We start from the raw sequence: 25,966 nt of genomic DNA, 5'->3' as shown, positions 1-25,966 counted from the left end.
GGGCTTGAGCTACTGCGTCTAGTATCTTCTTTTGGAATCCGCAGTTGAGGCAGCAGGCGCGCGCTATGTAGTGGACTGGAAAGTACTCACGGTAGTCGACGGGGTTGTAGTGTGTGGGGCAGTAGAGGCCACAGGCGGCGAGGAAGGAGACGATGCCGCCGCTGGGCCCCTGGTAGACGCAGCGGCCGCGCGCCATGGCGTACACGTCGTCGAGCAGAGCCAGCAGCGACGCGGAGGGTGTGTGCATCGTGCAGACGACGGCACGGCCCTGGCGCGACACCTCGTGCAGCAGCCGCAGGCACAGCTTGGCCGACACCTCGTCCAGCCCGCTGCGAAGACACGCGTTCGTGACAGACAGCGGGGCGAAAATTACAACTCAGCAGGCCGCCTGTCTACGTCGGAATACAAGTCGCACAGCACCGGCGATTAAAATTCTTGTGGGGTGTTATGCCTTCACAAAAATCGACGAAGTAAATATTCCAGAATTCGAATCGAGAACAGCTACCAACATGAGTAACGTAGAACTAAATATCCTCAGAGTAGCGACACAACAACTTAAATCACTTAATAAAAGCGAGTCTTCTGGTCCAGATTGTACACCAATTAAGTTCCTTTCGGAGTATGCTGATGCATTAGCTCCATACTTAACAATCATATACAACAATTGGCTCGACGAAAGATCCGTACCCAAAGACTGGAAAGTAGGAGTAATCCGCTAAATTACAGGCCCACATCGTCAACGTCGACATGCAGAAGGGTTTTAGAACTTATATTGTGTTCGAACGGAAACAATTACATCGAAGAAAACTGTCTATTGACACATAGTCAACACGGGTTTAGAAAAGATCGTTCCTGTGAAACACGGCCGGTCGGGCTGGCCGAACAGTTCTAGGCGCTTCAGTCCGGAACCGCGCGCCTGCTACGGTCGCGGGTTTGAATCCTGCTTCGGGCATGAATGTGTGTGATGTCCTTAGGTTAGTTAGGTTTAAGTAGTTCTACGTTCTAGGGGACTGATGACCTCAGATGTTGAAGTCCCATAGTGCTCAGAGCCGTTTTTTGTGAAACACAACTAGCACTTTATTCACATGAAGTGCTAAGTGCTACTGACGAGGGATTTCAGATGAACAGCATAAAGACAGAAGTGACGACACTTTCAACAGGACAATGCTCAAGCACGTACAGTGCCAGCTGTTACTGATTTGGTTGACAGGAAGGTTGCACAAGTCGCACCAATATTGAAGAAAGGTAGTAGGCGTAATCCACTAAATTACAGGCCCATATCGTTAACGTCGATATGCAGCAGGATTTTGGAACATATATTGTGTTCAAACATTATAATTATCTCGGAGAAAACGGTGTATTGACACACAGTCTACATGGGTTTAGAAAACATCGTTCCTGTGAAACACAACTAGCTCTTTATTCACATAGAGTGTTGGGTGCAATTGACAAGGGATTTCAGATCGATTCCGTATTTCTGGATTTCCGGAAGTCTTTTGACACTGTACCACACAAGCGGCTCGTAGTGAAATTGCGTGCTTATGGAATAGCGTCTCAGTTATATGACTGGATCTGTGATTTCCTCTGAGATAGGTCACAGTTCGTAGTAGTTGTCGGAAAGTCAGCGAGTAAAACAGGAGTGATTTCTGGCGTTCCCCAAGGTAATGTTATATGCCCATTGCTGTTCGTTATCTATATAAACGATTTGGGAGACAATTTGAGCAGCCGTCTTCGGTTGTTTGCAGATGTCGCTGTCGTTTATCGACTAATAAAGTCATCAGCACATCAAAACAAACTGCAAAACGTTTTAGAAGAAATATCGAAATGGTGCGAAAAGTGGTAGTTGACCTTAAATAACGAAAAGTGTGAGGTCATGCGCATGACTGCTAAAAAGGACGCGTTAAACTTCGGTTACACGATAAATCAGTCTAATCTAAAAGCCGTAAATTCAACTAAATACCTATGTATTACAATTACGAACAATTTAAATTGGAAGGAACACATAGAAAATGTTGTGGGGAAGGCTAACCAAGCACTCCGTTTCATTGGCAGGACACTTAGAAACTGTAACAGACCTATTAAGGAGACTGCCTACACTACGCTTGTCCGTCCTCTTTTAGAGTACTGCTGCGCAGTGTGCGATCCTTACCAGATAGGACTGACCGAGCACATCGAAAAAGTTTAAAGAAGTGCAGCATGTTTTGTATTATCTAGTAATATGGGAGAGAGTGTCACAGAAATGACACAGAATTTGGGCTGGACATCATTGAAAGAAAGGCGTTTTTCGTTGGGACGTAATCTTCTCACGAAATTCCAAACACCAACTTTCTCCTCCGAATGCGAAAATATTTTGTTGACACCGACCTACATAGGGAGAAACGATCACCACGATGAGATAAGGGAAATCAGAGCTAGTACGGTAAGATAAATGTGTTTGTTGTTTCCGCGCCTATACGACATTGGATTAATAGAGAATTGTGAAGGTGGTTCGATGAACCCTCTGCCATGCACTTAAATGTAATTTGCAGAGTACCATGTAGATTTAGATGTAGATTATGTGAAATACTTTAATTATAAACTTAAAACCAACGTTTCGACCTTATTACAACGGCTTCCTCAAGGAAAGACTAGTTTTGACGGAGGAAAGGCGCTCTGTTTATCGCAGTCGATCGGTCCCAATGCGTCATATTTTTGAAACTGTATTGGCCCTAGAATATAATAGGCTGGTCAAGACGGAAGCGGGAGGATAGGAAAGAAACTATTTGTGAGCTAGCAGGGTTGTCAGTGACTGGCGACCGTTGTAATACGGTCGAAACATTGGTTTTAGTTTATAATTAATATATATTAACGACAAGTCCAGGCATGAAGAATGCAAAAGTAGAGAAGGCGGTGAGATGACGTCGGCCAATGATGCGCTGATTGGGGCCGCGCCACGACAGGAGCGATACCTGCAAGCAGTGAATACAGGGTGAAAAGTATTAAAACCGACAAACTCTGGGGGGTTGTAGGGGACATAAAAACAAATAATTTTCCCTAATGTCATTTTTTCCTATGAGGATTCTTTAAACTGGTGGAAACCGTATTACGCTCTTCAGTTGTTAGAGGCCGTATTATGATCTACAGTTGTTAGAGGGCGCATTACGCTCTTCAGTTGTAGACAGACAACTGTTGTCCACTAGTGTAGTAGTGCATTGTCACTGTTTACTAATGGAGCGATACCCCCTGGAGTGAATACACTGATATGGCTGGTGCGTACTACGTAGCGCACCACAACGGACGAGCTGTACAGCAGGTTTATCAACAACAATATCTTAATCGCCGTATGCCGCATTATACGGCCTTTGCTACTGTTTACCAACGTCTGCATGAGACCGGGTCATTTAGCAGATTACCTGGACAGGGACGCCGTCGCACGGTAAGAACGCTGCAATTTGAGGAAGCTGTCTTGCAGCATGTGGAGCGGGATCCTTCAATCAGCACTCGTGCAATTGCACGTAATATGGGGACTAATCAGACAAATGTGAGAACAGTCCTTCGAGAGCAATTGTTACGTCCATTCCACTTACAGCGTGTCCACAACCTGGAACCAGTTGATTACCCAGCCAGAGCACAGTTTTCGCAGTGGTACCTGGAACAGTGTGAAATGCATCCTACATTTCCATTCTCTGTGTTGTTTACCGATGAAGCATCGTTCGTGCGTGATGGAGCCTTCAACATGCACAATTCGCATGTTTGGCGTGAGGATAACCCACATGGCACAGTTACTAGCGCTCATCAAGTGCGGTTCTTCGTTAACGTGTGGGTCGGTGTTGTTGGGGACTGTTTAACCGGGCCGTATCTGCTACCTAGGCCATTAAATGGCAAGCACTATTACTATTTTCTCGCCAGAGCATTGCCAGAATTGCTGGAAGACGTCCCGCTCCCTACAAGACAACGAATGTGGTTCCAACATGACGGGGCACCGGCACATTTAAGTCGTCGTGTGCGTCGATTCTTGAACCGACGGTTCCCAGAAACGTGGATTGGCAGAGGTGGTCCTGTACCATGGCCTGCTGGATCCCCAGATATGTCCCCTCTGGATTTTTTTTTGTGTGGGGGAAGAGATGCACAACCCTGTTTACGCAACTCGTGTTGCATCAGAAGAGGATCTGGTTGCTCGGATAGTAGCAGCAGCAGGAACAATTCAGGATACTCCTGGGGTTTTTGCCCGTGTCAGACAGAATATGATCCGACGATGTAACCTTTGTTTACGTGTCAATGGAGGCATTTTTCAAAATATACTGTAATTGTACTTGGGTTGTGTTAATGGGTTGTCTCTTGGTCATAAAAAAATGGAAAAGTGTTTGTTAGTTTAATTAATTTGCCACCAGAGAAATCTTCCTCTAACGGTTTAAATACTCCTCATAGGAAAGAATGACATTAGGGAAAAATATTTGTTTTGATGTCCCCTAGAACCCCCAAAGTTTGTCGGCTTAAATACTTTTCACCCTGTATAAGCGCCGCTCCTGCCAGTCTCGACCGACGGTACCAAACCTCGATTCACAGACCAGCACAGTACCAGGAGAGCACTATGACAGCAGTGACCTGTGATCCATATCAATTGCTTACGTGGACCTTTTATACGACAGAGGACTTTGATTGTTTGCATGTCGCCTATCGCTTGCGACACCGTTGTAAATTCAAAGTTAAGAAGTGCCAATGTTCTTATTTGTAATAAAAACTGTTAATGTGATTTTGCTTGAATTGTTGTATAGCATTCTGAGAACGCAGCATCCGTTAGGCACCCTATAGAGACGAGTGGGCAAGACCTCACATTATTTCTTTCTTCTTTCACTGGTGCCATGTCCCACGCTGGCGCAGGGCCGGCATTGTTAGGAACGGATTTGACAAGGTTAGTGCAAAGGGGTGGCCGGATGCCCTTCGTGCCGCCACCCCGTACCCCCCAGGGACGGAACTAGTGTACCCCTGCTGTCTGCGACTCGTGTAATCCATGGAATAAAGCGAACGTGTTAAGATGTCTGCGAGTCGTGTAACTGAGGCAGAACGTGGAGACCAGCCCGGTATTCACCAGGCGGGATGTGGAAAACCGCCTAAAAACCACATTCAGGCTGGCCGGTACACCGGCCCTCGTAGTTAATCAGCCGGGCGGATTCCATCCGGGGCCGGTGCGCTTACCCGAGTCCAGGAAGCAGCGAGTTAGCGCGCTCGGCTACCCTGGGGGGTTGGGCAAGACCTCTCATTTAAGATATATATGACGCGGAACAACGCCTAGTAGAATTGTAAACATCATGACACAAGTTGCAGAAGTCTACATTGTTTACAAAGTTATCATAAAGCAATAAAGTTTTTTTGCTGTACAAAAGTAACTTCCACTGATTAAAAAAAAAAAAACTTTGGATCGTTATGGCAATAAGATGTTTTGGGAAACAATGGTGGAAAGGGGCAATCCAAGACACTCGAGCCAAGTCATGCAGTCATATTATACTAATACCTGAATCATCATAGACACTAAGCGGCGCTCGCTAGAGACGCACTGTCGTTTCCTAAAACGGGATAGAGGCACTACAGAGGGTTGCAGGTCAGTCTGCAGTTTCCTAGCGGTTAGAAGCAAATGCAGAAGGACCAAATTCTAAGCAAGTTGATTGTACGGATCAGCGCTTAAAATTGTCACAGGACACCTACGACAAGTGCGTATTTTGGGACTCGATAGGATGTGCGCAGCAAGAGACTTGGGATACTCAAGGGCTGATTAACACTTTTTATTTGCAATTAGACTAACAACTACACTGAAGGCTAATTCAAGACATTTGAATATGCAAGGGATGCAACTGGTGGCCCAACAGAAGTCAGTGTCTGAGTCCGTGGGGTGATAACAGAAATAGCAATCACTAGCAGCATTGCGAAGTACGAACTTTTAGAGAAGTACTCAACGTGAGAAAGAAAGACCTGTCGGAGGTCCTCCGAAGCTGAAGACGCGCAACTCCGAGTCGGCGCTCCAACGATTTGACTGAGAATTCTCTCAGAATAAATGATTTTTAAAGGATTGTGACGGTGCACTGTTTCTTCCTTCCTATCCGTACTTTACTTTACTACTTCGGCCAGTCAGACAAGTGACTCTGCACCTGCACGGCGCAACTAGCCAACCACATTCAGATTCTTCCCATTGTCCTGCTCAGTAGGTATAGATGTTTCTGGTCTTTACATTAGCAGTCTCAAGGTTTGGTAGCAACAGCGTTCGGCTAAAAGCTACACATAACTGCCCTTCCTATTATGCCTAGCAACAACAGTGTCTTACGTCACTGTGCCCCAGAGGCTTCTCGTGAGTGATGACGGCTGTTTTAGCAGTCTGTGTAAACCTTCTGACGTTGAGGGTATCAGGGACATGTACACTACTGGCCGTTAAAATTGCTACACCACGAAGATCACGTACTACAGACGCGAAATTTAACTAACAGGAAGATGATGCTGTGATATGCAAATGATTAGCTTTTCAGAGCATGCACACAAGTTTCCAACCGATTTCTCATACACAAACCGCAGTTGACCGGCGTTGCCTGGTGAAACGTTGTGATGCCTCATGTAAGGAGGTGAAATGCGTACCATCACGTTTCCGACCTTGATAAAGGTCGAATTGTAGCCTATCGCGATTGAGGTTTATCGTACCGCGACATTGCTGCTCGCGTTGGTCGAGATCCAATGACTGTTAGCAGAATATGGAATCGGTGGGTTCAGGAGGGTAATACTGAACGCCGTGCTGGATCCCAACGGCCTCGTATCACTAGCAGTCGAGATGACAGGCATCTTATCCGCATGGCTGTAACGGATCACGCAGCCACGTCTCGATCCCTGAGTCAACAGATGGGGACGTTTGCAAGACAACATCCATCTGAACGAACAATTCAACAACGTTTGTAGCAGCATGGACTAACAGCTCGGAGACCATGGCTGCGGTTACCATTGAGGCTGCATCACAGACAAGAGCGCCTGCGATGGTGTACTCAACGACAAACCTGGGTGCACGAGTGGCAACGTCATTTTTTCGGATGAATCCAGGTTCTGTTTACAGCAACATGATGGTCGCATCCGTGTTTGGTGACATCGCTGTGAACGCACATTGGAAGCGTGTATTCGTCATGGCCATACTGGCGTATCACCGGGCGTGATGGTATGGGCTGCCATTGATTACGTGTCTCGGTCACCTCTTGTTCGCATTGACGGCACTTTGAACAGTGGGAGTTACATTTCGGATGTGTTACGACCCGTAGCTCTATCCTTTATTCGATCCCTGCGAAAGCCTACATTTCAGCAGGATAATGCACAACCGCACGTTGCAGGTCCTGAACGGTCCTTTCTGGATACAGAAAATTTTCGATTGCTGCTCTGGCTAGCACATTCTCCAGATCTCTCACCATCTGAAAACTCTGGTCAGTGGTGGCCAAGCAACTGGCTCGTCACAAAACGCCAGTCACTACTCTTGATGAACTGTGGTATCGTGTTAAAGCTCCCCATGATAGCTATACCTGTACACGCTATCCAAGGTATGTTTGACTCAATGCCCAGGCGTATCAAGGCCGTTGTTACGGGCAGCGGTGGTTGTTCTGGGTACTGATTTCTCAGGATATATGCACCCAAATTGCGTGAGAATGCTATCACATGTCACGTGTAGTGTAATATATTCGTCCAAGAAATACCCGTTTATCATCTGCATTTCTTCTTGGTGTACAATTTTAATGACCTGTAGTGTATCAAGCTTGCTGCCTCTTCTAAAACGTTCCTTTCTGTTACCATATTCTAATGTGACGCCTTACAACGGAGTCTAGGCCGTATGTGAGTTATTAATTACTTCTCCGAAGTGAAAGTTCCCCCTTGGTACAGCTGCCCAGAGCGTCTGTATTTCGCAGGTCTCTAGCGTCACTGTTTATTTCCGGCAACCTAAACACATTTGCCTGCTTTCTGCATTGCGTCTCTGATTTCCTGCCTTGGAGTGCCCTCGCTGGCTTCCAACAGTCTTAAACTTAAAAATGTACAAGTAATACATCGTCAGCGCATCAACCAGGGTATTAAGACATGGACGCAACATTTCTCCGTTGCTGTTTTCCGTTCGCTTAAACGATCTGAGAAGAATACTGTTAAGTGATGAGGTTTTTCTTGCTCAGCATCAACCTTTACTATGTTTCTTTTATTGTTTTCTTCTAGAACTGGGGTTCGATGCACTGAGCGTTTACATCCAGTGGACCATATAAACAGTTTGAGGGAAGGCTTTTCCAATGTCATTTCCTCACATAATTTTCATCATTGGCGTCTTATGTGAGTAATGAATCCTTGAACAGAACTCTCTGACGTGTGACTGTGTCGTCTGCTGCGAATGTCATCTCTGGAAAGGAAGGAAAGAAAATTAAGATTTAATGTCCCGCCGATAACTAGGTCATTAGAGTCTCAGCACAGTTCCGATGCCGGACAGAGTGGCCGAGCGGTTCTAGGCGCTACAGTCTGGAACCGCGCGACCGCTACGGTCGCCGGTTCGAATCCTGCCTCGGGCATGGATATGTGTATTGTCCTTAGGTTAGTTAGGTTTAAGTAGTTCTAAGTTCTAGGGGACTGATGACCTCAGAAGTTAAGTTCCATAGTCCTCAGAGCCATTTGAACCATTTTGAACAGTTCCGATTTGGATTGAATGGGGAAAAAATCAGCCACGTATAATTTCTTCAAAGAAATCATTGTGACGACATCGGACGCCTTTATCGAGGAATTTTGTTAATTCACGACCATCCAGGATTTTATTCTCTTATTTCATAGATGAGACTTCAAAGAGTTCGTCAGTATGACAAGTGCATCCTTTCCACTTTTTGCGTGTGTTGTCAGTGTTCGGACTGGTCTGATGCGGGCTGCTACGAATTCCTCTCCTGAGTCAACCTTTCCATCTCAGGGTAGCACTTACACCCCAATCCCTCTATTATTGATGTATATAATCCTACCTTTTCCTTCCGCTACAATATTTACCTTGAAACTTCCTGGCACCACCCAATAGTATCGTGGAAGTTATTCGCTGATGTATAAACACGTGCCCCTATCATCCTGTCCGTTCTTCTTCTCAGTGTATTTCCCTTGTTGATCTCCTTCCGGATTCTGCTGAGAACCTTTATATTTCATATCTTGCCAGTCCACCCAATTTTCAACATTTATCTATAACGCCATATTTCAAACGTCTCAACTCTTCTGTTCCGCTTTTCTCGTAAATTTCTTCCTCTTATTAAGACCGGAGAGTGTTATTTTACTTCCAAGACTGCACAATATCTTAACTTCCTCTGCTTCGTGGTCTCCAATATTGATTTCAAGTTTACTGCTATTCTCATTTCAGCTACGTCTTATTACTTTCCTTTTTCTTTGGCTTACTCTCAATCCATAACGTCTGCTCATTATAGCATTCCATACAGCAGCCCTTCAGTTATTCCTGATTTTCATTGAGGATGACAGTGTCATCAGCGAATCTTATCACTGACATGCTTAGCAGTACCAGGACGTAAATCCATTCCTCAAACAGGCAGTCAGCTACAAAGGCGAAAAGGTGCTACATGGGTCCTGATTTGAACAGCAGGAAGACGTTGTTAACTGCCTCTATTCGGCACCTCAGTGATATGAGCAACGGCTTAGTCTTAAATGAAATGTCGATGCAGCCGCCATATGCTGTATCTGGTTCATTCTCTATCCGAGTTCACAGTTTTTGCCTTTTCTATGCGATCCAATTGTCGTTACTCTTTGGTTTAATGCATTAAGTGCTAATTAATGTGTTGGTCCTGTAGGGAAGTAAATTCATTAGCAAGATTCGGTACTGTTTTCATTTTTAATGATGCATATAACAGAATTTGTATTTTAACACGCTAGGTAAAGGTGACGGAGAGCAGAGATACGTTATATCTTCGCGTGAGTGACATTAGCAACTTCGTAATGAGAACGCAAATGACCTCGCAGTCGCTGCTAGGCCGTTGATCTTGAAACACGTTCCTGCCTCCGTTTCCCCGCTGGGAAAATAACCTCATTACCTTGGCCTTTCAAGGGGGAACCTGTTCCTTGTAATGGGGCAAACGTGCTACAATATTGCGATTGCTCTGGTGTACCGGGAAATAACCGCTTGCTATTGTATCAGAGCTACAGTTGTGATCTACAAATAAAAGTACGCTTCGGGGGTTTTGGTACGCTACATAAATGACCTAGCAAATGGCAGGAATCTACATCGACATCTGCATCTACATCTATACTCTGCAAACTGCCGCCCCAATGTACCAGTTATTAGAGTTTCTTTTGGTTGTAATGGTAGAATTGGCAGAACATAACACAGCTAAGTAACTACCGAAAATGTTATTCGTTAATCTGATATCTCATCTAACGCTGCATATACAAGGAATGTTCTCCACTACTAAGTCTTGTAATACAAGAAGTGATTGAACATCGTTATACGAGATAAGGAGCCGCTGAAAAAAGAAATACTTCTCGCTCATTTGCAGAAAGTCGAAAATTGGTGAAGTCTACTAGATTTATGCACAAACGGAAATGCAATGGTAGCGAATTCAATCAAGTTACATCGTCACTGTACAAGACGACAATTTAATTATGGGTCCAGCAGTTCAGAATTCCAAGAAAAGAAAAATTTTAATCAACATGCACACAGGCGCACACACACACACACACACACACACACACACACACACACACACAAACACACAAAATTGTTCAAATGACTCTAAGCACTATGGACTTAACATCTGAGATCATCAGTCTCATAGACTTAGAACTATTTAAATCAAACTAACCTAAGGACATCACACACATCTATGCCCGAGGCAGGATTCGAACCTGCTACCGTAGCAGTTGCGTGGTTCCGGACTGAAGCACCTAGAACCGCCCGGCTACCGCGGCCGCCCCTCCCCCCCCCCCCCCACAATATATATGTATGTATGAGGGAAACACTGCAATTCTTTTGCACATGAAAAGCATATATCCATTGAATCCACTGAAACTCTATATTTTAAGGTTCACGAACGCTTATATGAATATTATTCTCACTGTCCTAGTGGTTGTGAGGGGCGAGAGATGGGTAAAATATGCTTTCCGCCCAGAAGGTAAGCAGGCTGCACTATTCAGAAAGAGTCGTCGTCCGTTATTACTCTATAGGTTTTTCATGTAAGCCAGGCAGCAGAATTATTTTACATCTACATGTACAGGTTGAACCAGGTTGGTTGGTTGGTTGATTTGGGGGAGGGACCAAACAGCGAGGTCATCGGTCCCATCGGAGTGGGCAAGGATGGGGAAAGAAATCGGTCGCCCTTTCAGAGGAACCATCCCGTTATTTGCCTGAAGCGATTTAGAGAAATCACGGAAAACTTAAACCATGATGGCCGTACCCATGTTTGACCCGTCGTCCAGTGTGCTAACCATCTCACTCCATGTGTGAACCAGAACGCTGTCGAGATTGCCCGAGGAAACATTATGAGTATTTTGGTATTTTTTTCATTAATAATCGTGTATCTGACTTTGTGAAATTTGTCTCTGACTGTCTACATAGCAGTTACAGTGAATCTTTGAATGAACAGGAGGCCAAAGAAAGCCACGCAAATGAGAATGCGTGGCGAACATGAGAACGGGAAACTGATCATAAACAGAACTTCTATTTCGTGGTGGTGTCAACATGCCGGATTTACTAATTATGCTCACCGTTATCATGAGTGTGATATCAGCAAGATATTGACACCTTCAATTACAAAACTAAAATTGCTCTACCAAGGACTCGACCACTAGACTCCCCTGTGTTGGTGGAGTCTGCTGTATCGATTGAGAGCGAAGCCTGTGGAGTACTGATGTGTTCAGCTTCAAGGCCAGAGATGAACTCTGTACTTTCTAGTCAATAAAGAACTTAATGCACCCTTATTTCTACCAAGAATCATGGCAACTAACCCTAAGTTATAAAGGCCTACCGATGGCATAATTGTTTCCTTAATAAAATATCCTACCGAAAAGAGACGAAACGTCAGAAAAGCAGTAATCTCGATTTTGCCCCCAATTTTTTATGATATTTTTTGGAAATCCAGGAGAAGCTTATCAGCTGGATGAGCTATTCTTAACATAGTCCAAACGTCAACCTAATATTGATAGATTTCTGTCGTCCAGAAACCTAGCTTCCAGCTTGGGTGTCCTAAATGGGTACATATAATGAACTGCACAGTATGCTAGACAGCAGTGAGACACTAGCCGAGGCGACTTTCCCGAGACAATGCGAGGCCAGCTATACCTGTCTCTCCTCACTCACAGTTCTGTGAGCACCACGTTCCGTTGCCTCACAGGGGCCGTTTTCCTCGTGCCACTTCTGACTCTTCAATTCTAAACGATTATAGCCAGTTACAGGGTAAATTAAAGAATATTAAAAAATAAGAAATAAAGTCAGAACATGTAACCACTGTTATCTCGTTAATCCATCTAAACTTTTATATTGACAGAGATTGTCTAAGCCAGTACCATCCAGTCGAATAATTTTTCGTAAAGAAATGAAAAGAGACGAGACAAACGGCTTGCTGCTTTCCGTAAGACCTAGGGTCTCTGGCTGCTCATTACAGAGTTACCGCATTGTGTTCGGTTTCTTGCCCCATGTATCTGCATTGTACTGGAAATAGTGCTCAACAGTGCAAATGCAGACGGCATTACAACCGAGAGATCTGCTGATAAAGAGCTGACTGATATGCGCCTCGAGTATTGATTCACTGAATGCAGTGGAAACTACGCTGAACGGTTGCTACACCGACGGCAACCACATAATAGCACTTTTGTTTCTATTTAGGGTCATTGCATTACTCTGTGTTGCGTGCTATACATTTTGGTTATTATGTATTACAGGTTTCTTCACTGTTGAGAAGGCAATTTAACTGAAACAAGGGTGACTGCGTTAACACACCGAATAAATGATAATTACATCATTACTGTGTATCGAGCCGCTGAAGCTGTAGGTACCTTATCAAAACATGCAGAAGGTTCCCGAAAGATTGTTGGCCGAGTTCTGGTTCCTCCTGCATATACTGCAAGTCACTGTGCAGCGCACGGCAGAGGGTGCAGTGTACTAATGTTATCGGGTTTCCGTCCCATTCCATTCTCTTATTGAGTGAGGAAAAGCTGACTGTCTACACGTTTATGTCATTCTCATTACCCTGCTCCGGCTGCGGTGGCCAAGCGGTTCTAGGCGCTTCAGTCCGGAACCGCGCAACTTCTACGGTCGCAGGTTCGAATCCTGCCTCGGGCATGGATGTGTGTGATGTCCTTAGGTTAGTTAGGTTTAAGTAGTTCTAAATTCTAGGGGACTGATGACCTCAGATGTTAAGTCCCATAGTGCTCAGAGCCATTACCCCTGCGAGAAACATATAATGGTGGAACCAATAGCCACACCGTATTCGGGGACTGATGACCATAGATGTTAAGTCCCATAGTGCTCAGAACCATTTGAACCCAACCACACTGTCTTCTACGAATTACAACACGGTTTCGCGAAAACTACTTTGTTTTTCTCGTAAGAATTCCCATCTAAAGTTCATCGCGTGTTTCTGTTACGATCTCGTATCACTGGACCTCAGATAGTGGTGGAAGTTAGCTCCAGACGAAGGCAGTAACGCCGTCACAAAAATTGTATGTTAAAATTTAAGCATTACCCGCGCAAGACATAGCATTATACACTCCTGGAAATTGAAATAAGAACACCGTGAATTCATTGTCCCAGGAAGGGCAAACTTTATTGACACATTCCTGGGGTCAGATACATCACATGATCACACTGACAGAACCACAGGCACATAGACACAGGCAACAGAGCATGCACAATGTCGGCACTAGTACAGTGTATATCCGCCTTTCGCAGCAATGCAGGCTGCTATTCTCCCATGGAGACGATCGTAGAGATGCTGGATGTAGTCCTGTGGAACGGCTTGCCATGCCATTTCCACCTGGCGCCTCAGTTGGACCAGCGTTCGTGCTGGACGTGCAGACCGCGTAAGACGACGCTTCATCCAGTCCCAAACATGCTCAATGGGGGACAGATCCGGAGATCTTGCTGGCCAGGGTAGTTGACTTACACCTTCTAGAGCACGTTGGGTGGCACGGCATACATGCGGACGTGCCTCGGTCGTATGCAGTCCTGATTGTGGCGCTCACCTGCACGGCGCCAAACACGCATACGACCATCATTGGCACCAAGGCAGAAGCGATTCTCATCGCTGAAGACGACACGTCTCCATTCGTCCCTCCATTCACGCCTGTCGCGACACCACTGGAGGCGGGCTGCACGATGTTGGGGCGTGAGCGGAAGACGGCCTAACGGTGTGCGGGACCGTAGCCCAGCTTCATGGAGACGGTTGCGAATGGTCCTCGCCGATACCCCAGGAGCAACAGTGTCCCTAATTTGCTGGGAAGTGGCGGTGCGGTCCCCTACGGGACTGCGTAGGATCCTACGGTCTTGGCGTGCATCCGTGCGTCGCTGCGATCCGGTCCCAGGTCGACGGGCACGTGCACCTTCCGCCGACCACTGGCGACAACATCGATGTACTGTGGAGACCTCACGCTCCACGTGTTGAGCAATTCGGCGGTACGTCCACCCGGCCTCCCGCATGCCCACTATACGCCCTCGCTCAAAGTCCGTCAACTGCACATACGGTTCACGTCCACGCTGTCTCGGCATGCTACCAGTGTTAAAGACTGCGATGGAGCTCCGTATGCCACGGCAAACTGGCTGACACTGACGGCGGCGGTGCACAAATTCTGCGCAGCTAGCGCCATTCGACGGCCAACACCGCGGTTCCTGGTGTGTCCGCTGTGCCGTGCGTGTGATCATTGCTTGTACAGCCCTCTCGCAGTGTCCGGAGCAAGTATGGTGGGTCTGACACAACGGTGTCAATGTGTTCTTTTTTCAATTTCCAGGAGTGTATGTTTGTGAAACGGTGATTGGCCGTTAATTCTAGCGATATTACTTTAATTTGGCGACAACATATGCTTTCTCTCTGGAGATTCCCTGCATTTTTAAACAAAATAAATGACGTCGGAGGCATAAAACGTTCATTTGAAAGACATTCGCTGAATTGCCGCACCGCTTCACCGGAAGGAGTCTAAGTCGCTATCACTAGGGAGGTTTCAGCCAATGATGGCTAGATCGAAGTCTGCCAAAAATTTTCGTCGTCTGATATGAGTTGTCGAGAGGAAGATGAGACAGGAAGTACAGCTCATGATCAAATGTTATTGTTGTTGATGTTTTCAGTCCAACGAGGGAGTTTGATGCAGCTGTCTACTTTCGTATTTTCTGTGAAAGCGTCTTCGTATCTGACTGACTACTGTAATCTACATCCATTTCCACCTGCTTACTGTAGTCAAGACGTGGTTTCCATCTACAGTTTTTTACCAAACTGATGATTCCTTGATGCCTCAGGACTTGTTAGTCAACAAACGAACATTCGTTTAGTCAAGTTGTGCCATAAATATATCTTTTTTTTTCATTTCGATTCAGTAGATCTACAGTAGACACCCGATCTGCCAAACAAGTGTTCAATATTCTCATGTAACCTCATTTAAAAAGATTTATTCTCTTCTTGTTTCAACTGTTTATTGTCCAATTTTTACTTCTTTGAAAGCTAAACTCCAAAAAAATACCTATAGCAAAAACATTTAAATTTGCATTCGATATTAACAAGTTTCTCTTTTTCAGAAAGACTTTACTTGCTGCTGACAGTCTCCATGTTGTACCCTCTCCACTTTGGCCCTCACCGGTTGTTTTTCTGCCCAAATAACAAAACTCACTTATTACTTTTGGTGTCTCATTTAATTGTCTAATTCCCTGACCAGAGCCCAATGTAATTCGACAACATTTCCTTATCCCTGTTTAATTTTTGTTGATATTCATCTTATAACCTAAATCTAACTGTTCTTCCAAGTCCTTTTCCGTCTAACAGATTTACGTCACCGGCAAAGCTGAAAGTTCAAGTATTTTTTCACTGAAATTTAATTCTTTTCCCTTATGTCTCTTTGATTTCTTTCACAGCTTTCTCACTCTAAAGATTGGAAAAGTCAAGTATAGCCCACGACGCCGTCTTACTCCCTTCTTAATTATTGCTCTCCTTTCATCTCACTCCACTCTTGCAACTACAGTATGGTTTCTGTAGAAGTTGTAATTAACTTTTCTCTCCCTGATCTTTATCCTTACTGCCCTCAGATCTTCGAAGACTATATTCCTGAGAATGCTTTTAAAAGCTTTCTGTGAATCCACGCGTGCTGTAGACGTAGTTTCGCGTTCTTCAGCCTATCCTCTGAGAAAAGCATTAGGTCCATATTGCCTCATGTGTTCTCACATTTCTCCGAACCCTAAATTGCTTTCCCGAGAACTTTTTCTCCCTTTAAATTCTTTTGTAAATTATTCAGTCTTCTTTCTTGGTCGTTTACTCGAATGAAAATCAAACTTACCTGCCATGTGAAAACACAGGACGCTCTTGTGGGTGACCCATCCAGCAAAAGGTCATTATTCACAATGTTGATAATGGCTGTGATATGGGATACGAGTGGGGTACTGTCAAGTAGGGGGTGCCTCAGGGATTAGTGTTGGGGCCACTCCTGTTCCTTATTTATACAAATGATATGCCCTCTACTATTATGGGTAAGTCTAAAATATTTCTGTTTGCTGATGACACTAGCTTGGTAATAAAGGATTTGTGTGCAACACTGGCTCGGTTTCAAATAGAGCAGTACATGACCTCAGTTCATGGCTTGTAGAAAATCAACTAACGCTAAATCACAGTAAGACTCAGTTTTTACAGTTTCTAACACACAATTCAACAAAATCTGACGTATTAATTTCACAGAATTGGCATATGATTAGTGAAACTGAACAGTTCAGATTTCTTGGTGTTCAGATAGATAGTAAGTTGACGTGGAAAGCCCAAGTTCAGGATCTTCTTCAAAGACTTAACACGGCCATTTTTACTATTCGAACGATATCAAAAGTGAGTGATCGTTTGACAACAAAATTAGTCTACATTGCTTATTTTCATTCGCTATTGTCGTATAGTATTATATTTTGGGGTAACTCTTCTCGTTCTAAAATGATTTTTTAGCTCAGAAACGTGCGGTTCGGGCAATAAGTGGTGTTAGTTCACTAACCTCTTGTCGAGCGCTGTTCACGAGTCTGGGTATTTTGACATTGGTCTCTCAATATATATATTCCTTATTGTCGTTGCTTGTTACCAATATTCGTTTATTCCCAAGAATAAGCAGCTTTCACTCGGTTAATACTCGGTAGAAAACAAACCTGCATTGGGATCGGACTTCCTTAACTCTTGAGCAAAAAGGTGTGCAGTATACTGCTGCATCCATTTTCAATAAGATGCCACTCGAATTCAAAAATCTTAGCAGTAATCCACGCGCTTTCAAATGGAAACTGAAAAGTTTCCTCATGGGTCACTACTTCTATTCTGTCGAGGAGTTCCTTGAAAAATTAAGCAGATTTTTAATGTATTGCTGATAGTTTTTATATAAACTTATGGACTGACTTTTTTCAGGTTCATGAACATTTATTTTTATCTGTTATTACGTTTATGTTGTAATTTCATGTACAGACACGTCCCATGACCTTGGAGGTTTGCTCCTCAATTTGGTCCTACGGAACTTGACGAGTAAATAAAAAATAAATAAAAAATTGATGGCCCCTGTGGATGGGAAAAGGTTATATGTTGAGAGCTGATGAATATTTTGTTCTTGTTTCCGGTAATTATCATGGAGAGCCGAGAAAAACTTTAGAGACGTTCATTTCCGGCGTTCTGTCTGTACATTTTTAGTCTACACAAAATTTCTGCTCGTTCAGAGTCCCATTTGGACAAATTCTGGGCTCATCCCTCAGAAACAAAGCAAGCAAACAATTAAAAAACGATATCCTAAAATTTACTCGTCTCACAAATAGATCTCGTACACGAATTACTTGCCGTCTTGTACGTTTTGTAACTAAGAGCGTACTTGGCGATGCGATGGGGACAGAGAAATAACCTCCAGCTACTAAACCAGCCACAAAATCCAAAATACTTTAGGCGCATACATTCTAAACGAAACACTGTTTCTGCTTCATTATCTGCTTTACCCGATCCTCGTCCTTTTCGTCCTTCGCAGATATTCAGTTAATCATCAACATCCCTTTGGTGCATCACTTCAATACTTACCCTGAGCAGTCTTGTGTTTGGAGGAAAACGAACGCACATCACTCAACTTTACACCCATTTCTAACTTATACCAACATTTCAAGGGAGACTGCAGTTATCCGTGAAGGAAACGATCTTTCCTTCATGGGGAATCACAGTAATGTAGAAAGTTTTAGAAGAAGTTTCCGCACTTGGCTGTTAATTGTTCATTTATTTTACGCAGTCATGATTTAGGCTTTATTGCCATTCTCAAGTGGAGGTTGAAATGTTAAAACATACGTGACCTGTCTGTGACATGTCATGATCGAAAAACGATTATTCTGGTCTAATAGATCAGTTGTCACATTACAGTAACACCAGAAATATGTTTTTTCGACGGAGACATGTCACAGACAGGTCAGATATATTTTAATATGCACTTGAGAATGGCTATAAAGCCGAAATCATGACTGTATAAAATAAATAAACAATTAACAGTCAAATGGCGGAAATATCTTTAAAAAAGAAAAAGAAAGAAAAACCACTTGAGGAGGAAGGTCGACGCTCTTGCATAGCGGAAAAGAACAAGAAGGCCTACACGAGGCAAATATGACTCGGACGTAGCCTTGGCAGCACTTATTTCGGCACGGCACGCTGTAATTTTTTGGACGTACGTTCTGGTAAACCCCGACTCAAAAAATAAGTTGTAACAGCACCGACAGGTTAAGCGCGATTTATGTTCCGGTAACCATTTAAGCGCCCTGTAGCAGTGTCTGAATTAGCTGCTGTCCCGAATAACCTTCGCAGTCTGGCCTAATACTTATGACTTCTAATAGGCTCCTAAATGTCAAGCGGAGGAGTAGGCAACTGGTTAGTTTCCAGTTCTTCCAACCTGATTTGCAAAACATGGAATAAGCCAGTGCGGTGGTCACAGTGCTGTATATTAACATTTACGTTGTGCTCTGCAACATCTCTGGAATCATGACGTCACTTTTGCCTTACCATGTCACATCATGCTGACGATAGGATACGTGTCACGTGTTGGCTCTTTATGACTAATGTAATAAAGTGAGATGTTTTGAGAAATAGCGCAATAAAGTTTCAATAAAAGCTCATCAATATTTCGAGTATATTCAATGTGATTTATTTATTCATAAGTCACTGCTTTCAAATATTTCTACAATAAGGACATATTTTTAAAATAATAAATGTTACGCACAGTTTTGTTCTTAAAACTACGTCAATGGGTACTTAACAAGGCTTACTTGCAAAAGGGGTGCACTTAACATACCTTAGCATTGACTTACATTTATTAACTTGCTGGGTGAACTACCGAAACATTTGTGTGAATTCTCTATTAAAAAAAATAAAAAAACAAGCTTAAGAGGTCGAATTGTTTTACTTTATTATACTAAGATTGGCGTTACAAATTTTTGCAGTAATGAAGTATGACGACCTCAAATATTGATCTATGATCCAGCACAATATAAAATTAATTTTATTTTCATGTTATTACGACAAGTAAACAATGTTCAGGATGGTTCACAACATTTCTTCCATCTCACTGTCACGTAAATTCTCCTAAACCATGGGAAGGGACACAACATCACATTGTTTACTTGCTCAAATAATTATTCAAAATTACGTCATAAGTAACAACTTTTGGGGAGTACTTTCAGTCATAAACATATTCAGGATCTTTATCTGAGTCGAAATTATCCACATTAGCATCGGATTTGTACAAAGCATTCCTGAAGAGCATTTTCCTGGCACATACATCACACACCATACTACTAAGGGCAACCATCTTGTTTGCTCTTACCACATGCATACATCCTGACAAAGGTGCCGTAGTAAAAATCAGAAATTAGAGATAGAATTTCCGTTACCAGATTTAATTTGGAAATATCAACTAATATGAATAAAGTATATCATGTACTAAGTCCCTTACACCTGTTTATAGCTGAGGTCTTCATATAGTGAACTGTTAAATACTCCCGCATAGCTATCATCGTTATCGTTATACAACGTAAACAACGTGGAGAAAATGAAGCCCGAAATTGACCGAGAGTCAGACACCGTTACTGGGTCCTAAGGATCGCGTGTAAACTGCTTAGTTGACACGTACGCTATATTACACAAACGTGATACAGTATGCAGTAACCACGGCTGCTTGTGCATCGTACATGTTACACTCAAGGAGCCAACGGAACGTGGCACAAATGACAACCTGATAGTCAATCTCCGAACTACGTGTTTCAGATTCCCCGTAATCAACCGTCGACACTGGACGTCGCATGAAAGACGTGATGGGCGTTATTTGTTTTGGATGGATCCCGCTCACACTGCAAAAACAAAATTGCAAAATCTACCGAAAGGCCAGATAGAATGCGCCAGACGACTCTTATATGGGACACAATGTGTATTTGCAAGGTGCGGAATGCTGTCGCAGTAGAGACCTGAGGGGTTAGCAGATTTTCAGAAATGTTTATGCACGGACACAATCTATCTTTCCTAGCGTTCGTAAACGGTTCACTGTCATTTATGATTTACAAATTTATTGTGTTTTAACATCGTGGGGGATTCACTTGCTGCCGACAAATCGTTACTTTACTTACCAGAGAGAAGTCGTGTGCGTTGTTAGTTTGTGAATCAAGTCAGCTTTGCTCTTTGTAACATCTTACTTAACTGTTTGTGTAGCCTATATAGGGACAGTGTGGAGGGCAAAAATCGTAGAGGGAGACCAAGAGATGAATACACTAAGCAGATTCAGAAGGATGTAGGTTGCACTAGGTACTGGGAGATGAAAAAGCTTCCACAGGATAGAGTAGCATGGAGAGCTGCATCAAACCAGTCTCAGGACTGAAGACCACAACAACAACATATAGGGGACTTCAGAAAATGAGTTACATTTGACGTTCCACGCTGAGACTATTGCTCAAAAGAAGTGGGGCATTGTCAGAAGAGAGTTTCTTGTGGACAGAGTTTTGCCGCGCTACGAATGAGGGGATATCCAATAATTACGTGACCTCAAAATTGAGTGGGTGAGCGTCCGGAAAAATCTTTCCAGATCTCATTTAGAGAGGGGCCATGACAAATCAGTTCAACTTTTTAATTCAGAGTGTATACATTATTATAAACACCGCTTTATGAAATTAATTCCGAGCATAGACACTATAACAGTGCCCACCACTCTTTATGGCCTCTCTGAACTGAATTTAAAGCTTTACACATGTGCACAAACTGGATTGCCCGATTTTAACCAACTGCCACACAAGTGTCACATTTCATTCGCGAGTTCCCTGCCGCGGCAATGGAATTCACTGTATGTGAGTCAGAGAGTCAGTCGTGATATTCTGCAACGCACATAAAGCCGACGATACTGAGTTAAGTAAGAATTTTTATCAAAACTGTGGTGTATATTCGTGGTATAGAATGTTAATAACTTTTGTTTTATTTAAAAAGATTTAAGAACTTTCACATGCGAAATTCGGAGGCGTTGCTTTTCAGCACGCCTCGTAGTATATCAACAAAAGGTCAGGTTCTGTGGTGATCCGTGAGAACGTTAATACTACTTGCGTGGCGGCTTTTTGTCCGAATACTGATCAGGGTTGGCACGTTGAAAAGAAAGTTTTTTTAACCACGTGTTAAAACAATGTTTAATGTACTTCCTGAAATACAACATTTTAATTAAAGTGTTTTAACAATTGTTTAAAACAAATAACAAATTTTCATTTTCGAATATTTTTATCCGACTACGGGTAAACCTCGCGTTAGGGGGACTGGGGATCCCACGCATTTCATCCGAACGAAGTGGGCGACGCTGATCGGGAAGTACGAAAGATCCTGCACTTGCCATTTACATCTTTCGGAAAGCTGAAAGATTTTTCTACGATGAGGACGTTCACAGACCGATTTTCGAATCCGTTGCCAAGAGCGGATTTCCATAGTCAAGGAAGTGATTCTTAGAACGTTCCAGCAGTCATTTACAGAGGCTTCGTGAAATATACTGGAAAATATCGTCATGTACATGTGTCACTTTGAAGTATTATTCAGCATTCATTGAAAGTTACTTGGCCTACCATTATACTGTGTCCCCAAGCGTCTTGTAAGGCGGAGGTTGAGGTCTAGCCCAGAATTTGCCAAAACGAGCGTGGAAAACCACCTAACTACGATAAACAGTGTAGCCAGTGTACCAGACTGGAGGTCGTCAATACACCGTGCGTATTCGATCAGGATGTGGCTCATCTCCGTGTCTTGTAGACTGGCCCTTTGCGCGTTAAGTTATACGAGCATATTATTTATTTATTTAACCTGAACTTATTAGGGCCATCAGGTCTTTAATGATATATTTTGTGCCTTTGTTATTGTATTCTCATGTTATAAAATTGTAATTGATACCAGTTCATCAAATTAAGTAACTTGTAAATAACATTTCACTGCACACGTTTCTGTTGGTCATAGTATATGGACAATATGTGAGAAGTAGGGACTGATAGTGTTTGCACGTGTGTTAATAATTCAGTAAGGAACTGGATAACAGCATTGCTGGTTGTAAGGACATTTCAAAAACAATTTTTGTGAGTGCACAAGTGGTGGTTATGGACTTGCTATATTATCCGCAAGACTCTTCAATGGTGATTGTGCACCTGCACAGTCGCAACAGATGGCTGTTGGCCATCTCTACAAGGACTGAAGTGGGCCCACCAATACCATTATTTCTACATGGACTGCAGTGGGTCTGCACCTCTTGTGGCCCACCAATACCATAATCTCTACCAGGACTACAATGGGTCTACTCTGTGTTGACCTACCTACCAATATTCTTCAAAACTTCGACTGACTCTGCTGTGGGTTTGCTCTGTTGTGGCCCATTACCTGTCTGCATGTCAAGAGTCAGCACTGTCTTTCCGTTGGAAGGACAAAACTACTTCTTCAAGACTGCATAGAAATCCACTACTTCCAAGTTCAATTTCTTTTATTGCTCAGACTTTGAGAAAAACACTGCAATTTTACTGTGATGAACGATCAGGACTGTCTTTATGGACTGTGAGAAAATTTTAGCTTTTGACCAACATTGTATCAATAAGTGTGTGCATTTGATATCTTTGTTATTGTAATGATGAAAAATTTTATCAAATCATTATTGGCCAGTGCCCAAAACAATTTGTAAAATTTTTTGTGGGGAGCATGGGGGATATGTAAGTAGGCTGTTTAGGTTTTTTTTATTGGTAACGCCGCCGCCATGTAGCGCTCTGTATGAAAATCACTGGCTGTCCTGTGTGCAGTCAGTGGCTGGTTGGCATTGTTGTAATACTCGCCATTGTAGTGTTGGGCAGTTGGAGGTGAGACGCCAGCAGTGGTGGACGTGGGTAGAGAGATGGCGGAGTTTTGAAATTTGTAAGAATTGGTGTCATGAAGTGATATATATATTATGACTACTAAGGTAAATACATTGTTTGTTCTCTATTAAAATCTTTCATTTGCTAACTATACCTATCAGTAGTTAGTGCCTTCCGCAGTTTGAATCTTTTATTTAGGTGGCAGTAGTGGCGCTCGCGGTATTGCAGTAGCTTGAGTAACGAAGATGTTTGTGAGGTAAGTGATTTGTGAAACGTATAGGTTAATGTTAGTCAGGGCCATTCTTTCGTGGGGATTTTTGGAAGTCAGATTGCGTTGCGCTAAAAATATTGTGTGTCAGTTTAAGCACAGTCACGTATAATTTTTCAAAGGGGACGTTTCAGGGCCATCAGGTCCTCTCCTAGATCGCACCAGGATTTCAGGCATACAGTACCATCTTTACATAGTAGTTCCCTAAGAAATAAAGATTTTAAAGTGCGAGTAGTACTATAATGGCATATGCGTCTGAAGTAACAACGTAAGCAAGTAATACTGACTATGCACTAATAACGTCAGTGCTGGCACTACTTATACTACTGATACTGCTGCCACTCATGGGGGTACTAGTGATAATTATCACAATAATAATGACTATAATACCAATAATGATAGTAGGAGATACAGAAAGAATTTATAGGTGTAGGACGTAGATGTTGTCTGGTACAGCGAGTTATGGGAAAAGGAAATTAAAGGAGAATGTGCCAACTAGGAATACCGCGGAAGGAGGAAGGTCTGGTTGGGAAGAAGGATGTACAAAGGTAACGAGTGCGTAAGGGTCTACAGTAATCCTTACTGTTTCTTTAGTAGATATATCATTGACTGTCTTCTGAACCTTGAGATGTTATTCAGTTCTCTAACACAATGCATGAGTACATTCCAGAGTCGGATTCTTGCTACTGAGAAGGTCTTCAATAAAGTGGCTAAACGACGATGGAGTGGGACAGAAATGATTTTTCTCTGGTGGGAACGGGTGTTCCCGCCACGATTTCAGAAAAGAATATTAAGGTCGGGGATTTGAGAGTAGAGAAGTCGAAGGTTATGCAGATCTCTGCGGTTGTCTGCACACAGCCAGGATAGTTACGCATATGATGGTGAAATATAATCAAAGAGTCTAATACCACAGATACAAGGAACACAGGATTCATAACCAGTTCCAGGCACCGTGAGCTTTCCTGACAAAGACCTTCAGGTTTATTGGTTTGTACTTAGATACAACTGAAGGCCATCAGCGTGCATGTGGTATTTGCAATACAGCAAAACTGATGACTCATAATTGACATACACAGAAAAGAGTAAAGGACCTATTACCGGATCCTGCGGACGCCAGATGCTACCTGCTTCCATTGTGACGTTATGGTGCTAGACATGACCCGCTGCTGGCAAGACGTCATGTATGAGCGAAACCATTGCACTGCACTTGGGGAGAAATTTAGGCCGCTAAGTTTGGAAAATAAAATGTCAACGTCAACAGTGTCAAAGGCTTGCTAAAGTAGGTTATTTGCAGTTAAATAGTTTGTTAGCTGGTCGTGGACTATACTTTCTAAGGTTTGAACGGTGCAGCAAGAATTTAACTAGCTTGTAATCAGAGGGTGCTGTGGCAACGCCCTTAAACAAACGCATTGCCAAAAAGATGAATTCTCCCGGTCGACACCTGTACGTTCTAAATTTCTCGGTGATAATGTCGGTGAATAAACATTTTCGAGGAAAATTCTTAGTGGATGATGCCTCAAAGCACATGGTATCGATTTTACCGGGTTTGATGGTCACTGATGCTAGATTCTGAGGGCCATCGGCTTGTATAACACGTGATAAGACATATCCGGTTGTTCACAACAACCTACAATGTGCGTCACGTAAGTCTCCTTGTGCTTATATAAGCGGATATTTCACGTTACATATTGGCTTTGCTATTATGTCGCTTTGGAGTTTCGTGTAATACAATTACGTAGCTTTTCGACTTCCAGCTTTATTCTATTTCCCCGAAAGGTTCTTCTGTGTCTCTTGAAAAGATTGTCCTAAGTGTTTAGGTTGCAAATTTAAATAACATACAGTTAGCGGGCTGTTTGGCTAATTAACACTTAACAGGAAATCTAGAGTGGCTAAAAAGAGAGGTTAAGCACTACGTAGCACAGCGTACTCAAATTCGCGAGGCGCGCCGTCCTTAACCCCCTTTCAATCACCCAGATGTCTGTCAACAAATCCTGACTGTGGTTGTGTGGCATGCAGCCCTCCAGTAACATCCATATAACATGGATAATTTAAAAGATGCTGATTCCGTCGTTAGGCGGGGGGAAGAGGACGGTAGGAGTGCACGAAGCTCAACAGAATACATTGTCACAAATCAGCTAGAATATGCCTGGTTTCTAGAAATCGAGAGGGGAAAACTCTTG

General features: G+C 43.2%; 1 protein-coding gene across 1 annotated transcript in view; it reads right to left on the bottom strand.

Annotated features, from left to right (window-relative positions):
• LOC126356304 (ATP-binding cassette sub-family G member 1) overlaps positions 1 to 25,966 on the bottom strand; it is a 443,602-nt gene that overhangs the window by 140,314 nt on the left and 277,322 nt on the right. The window contains exon 6 of the mRNA XM_050007250.1: positions 91 to 329. Within this exon, the coding sequence (XP_049863207.1) occupies positions 91 to 329 (239 nt within the window). The remainder of the gene's footprint in view (positions 1 to 90; positions 330 to 25,966) is intronic.

Source organism: Schistocerca gregaria, chromosome 3 (assembly GCF_023897955.1).
Source record: "Schistocerca gregaria isolate iqSchGreg1 chromosome 3, iqSchGreg1.2, whole genome shotgun sequence".
Taxonomy (NCBI): domain Eukaryota; kingdom Metazoa; phylum Arthropoda; class Insecta; order Orthoptera; family Acrididae; genus Schistocerca; species Schistocerca gregaria.
Note: the sequence above shows the minus strand (reverse complement) of the source record. Positions and strands in the feature narration are given on the sequence as shown.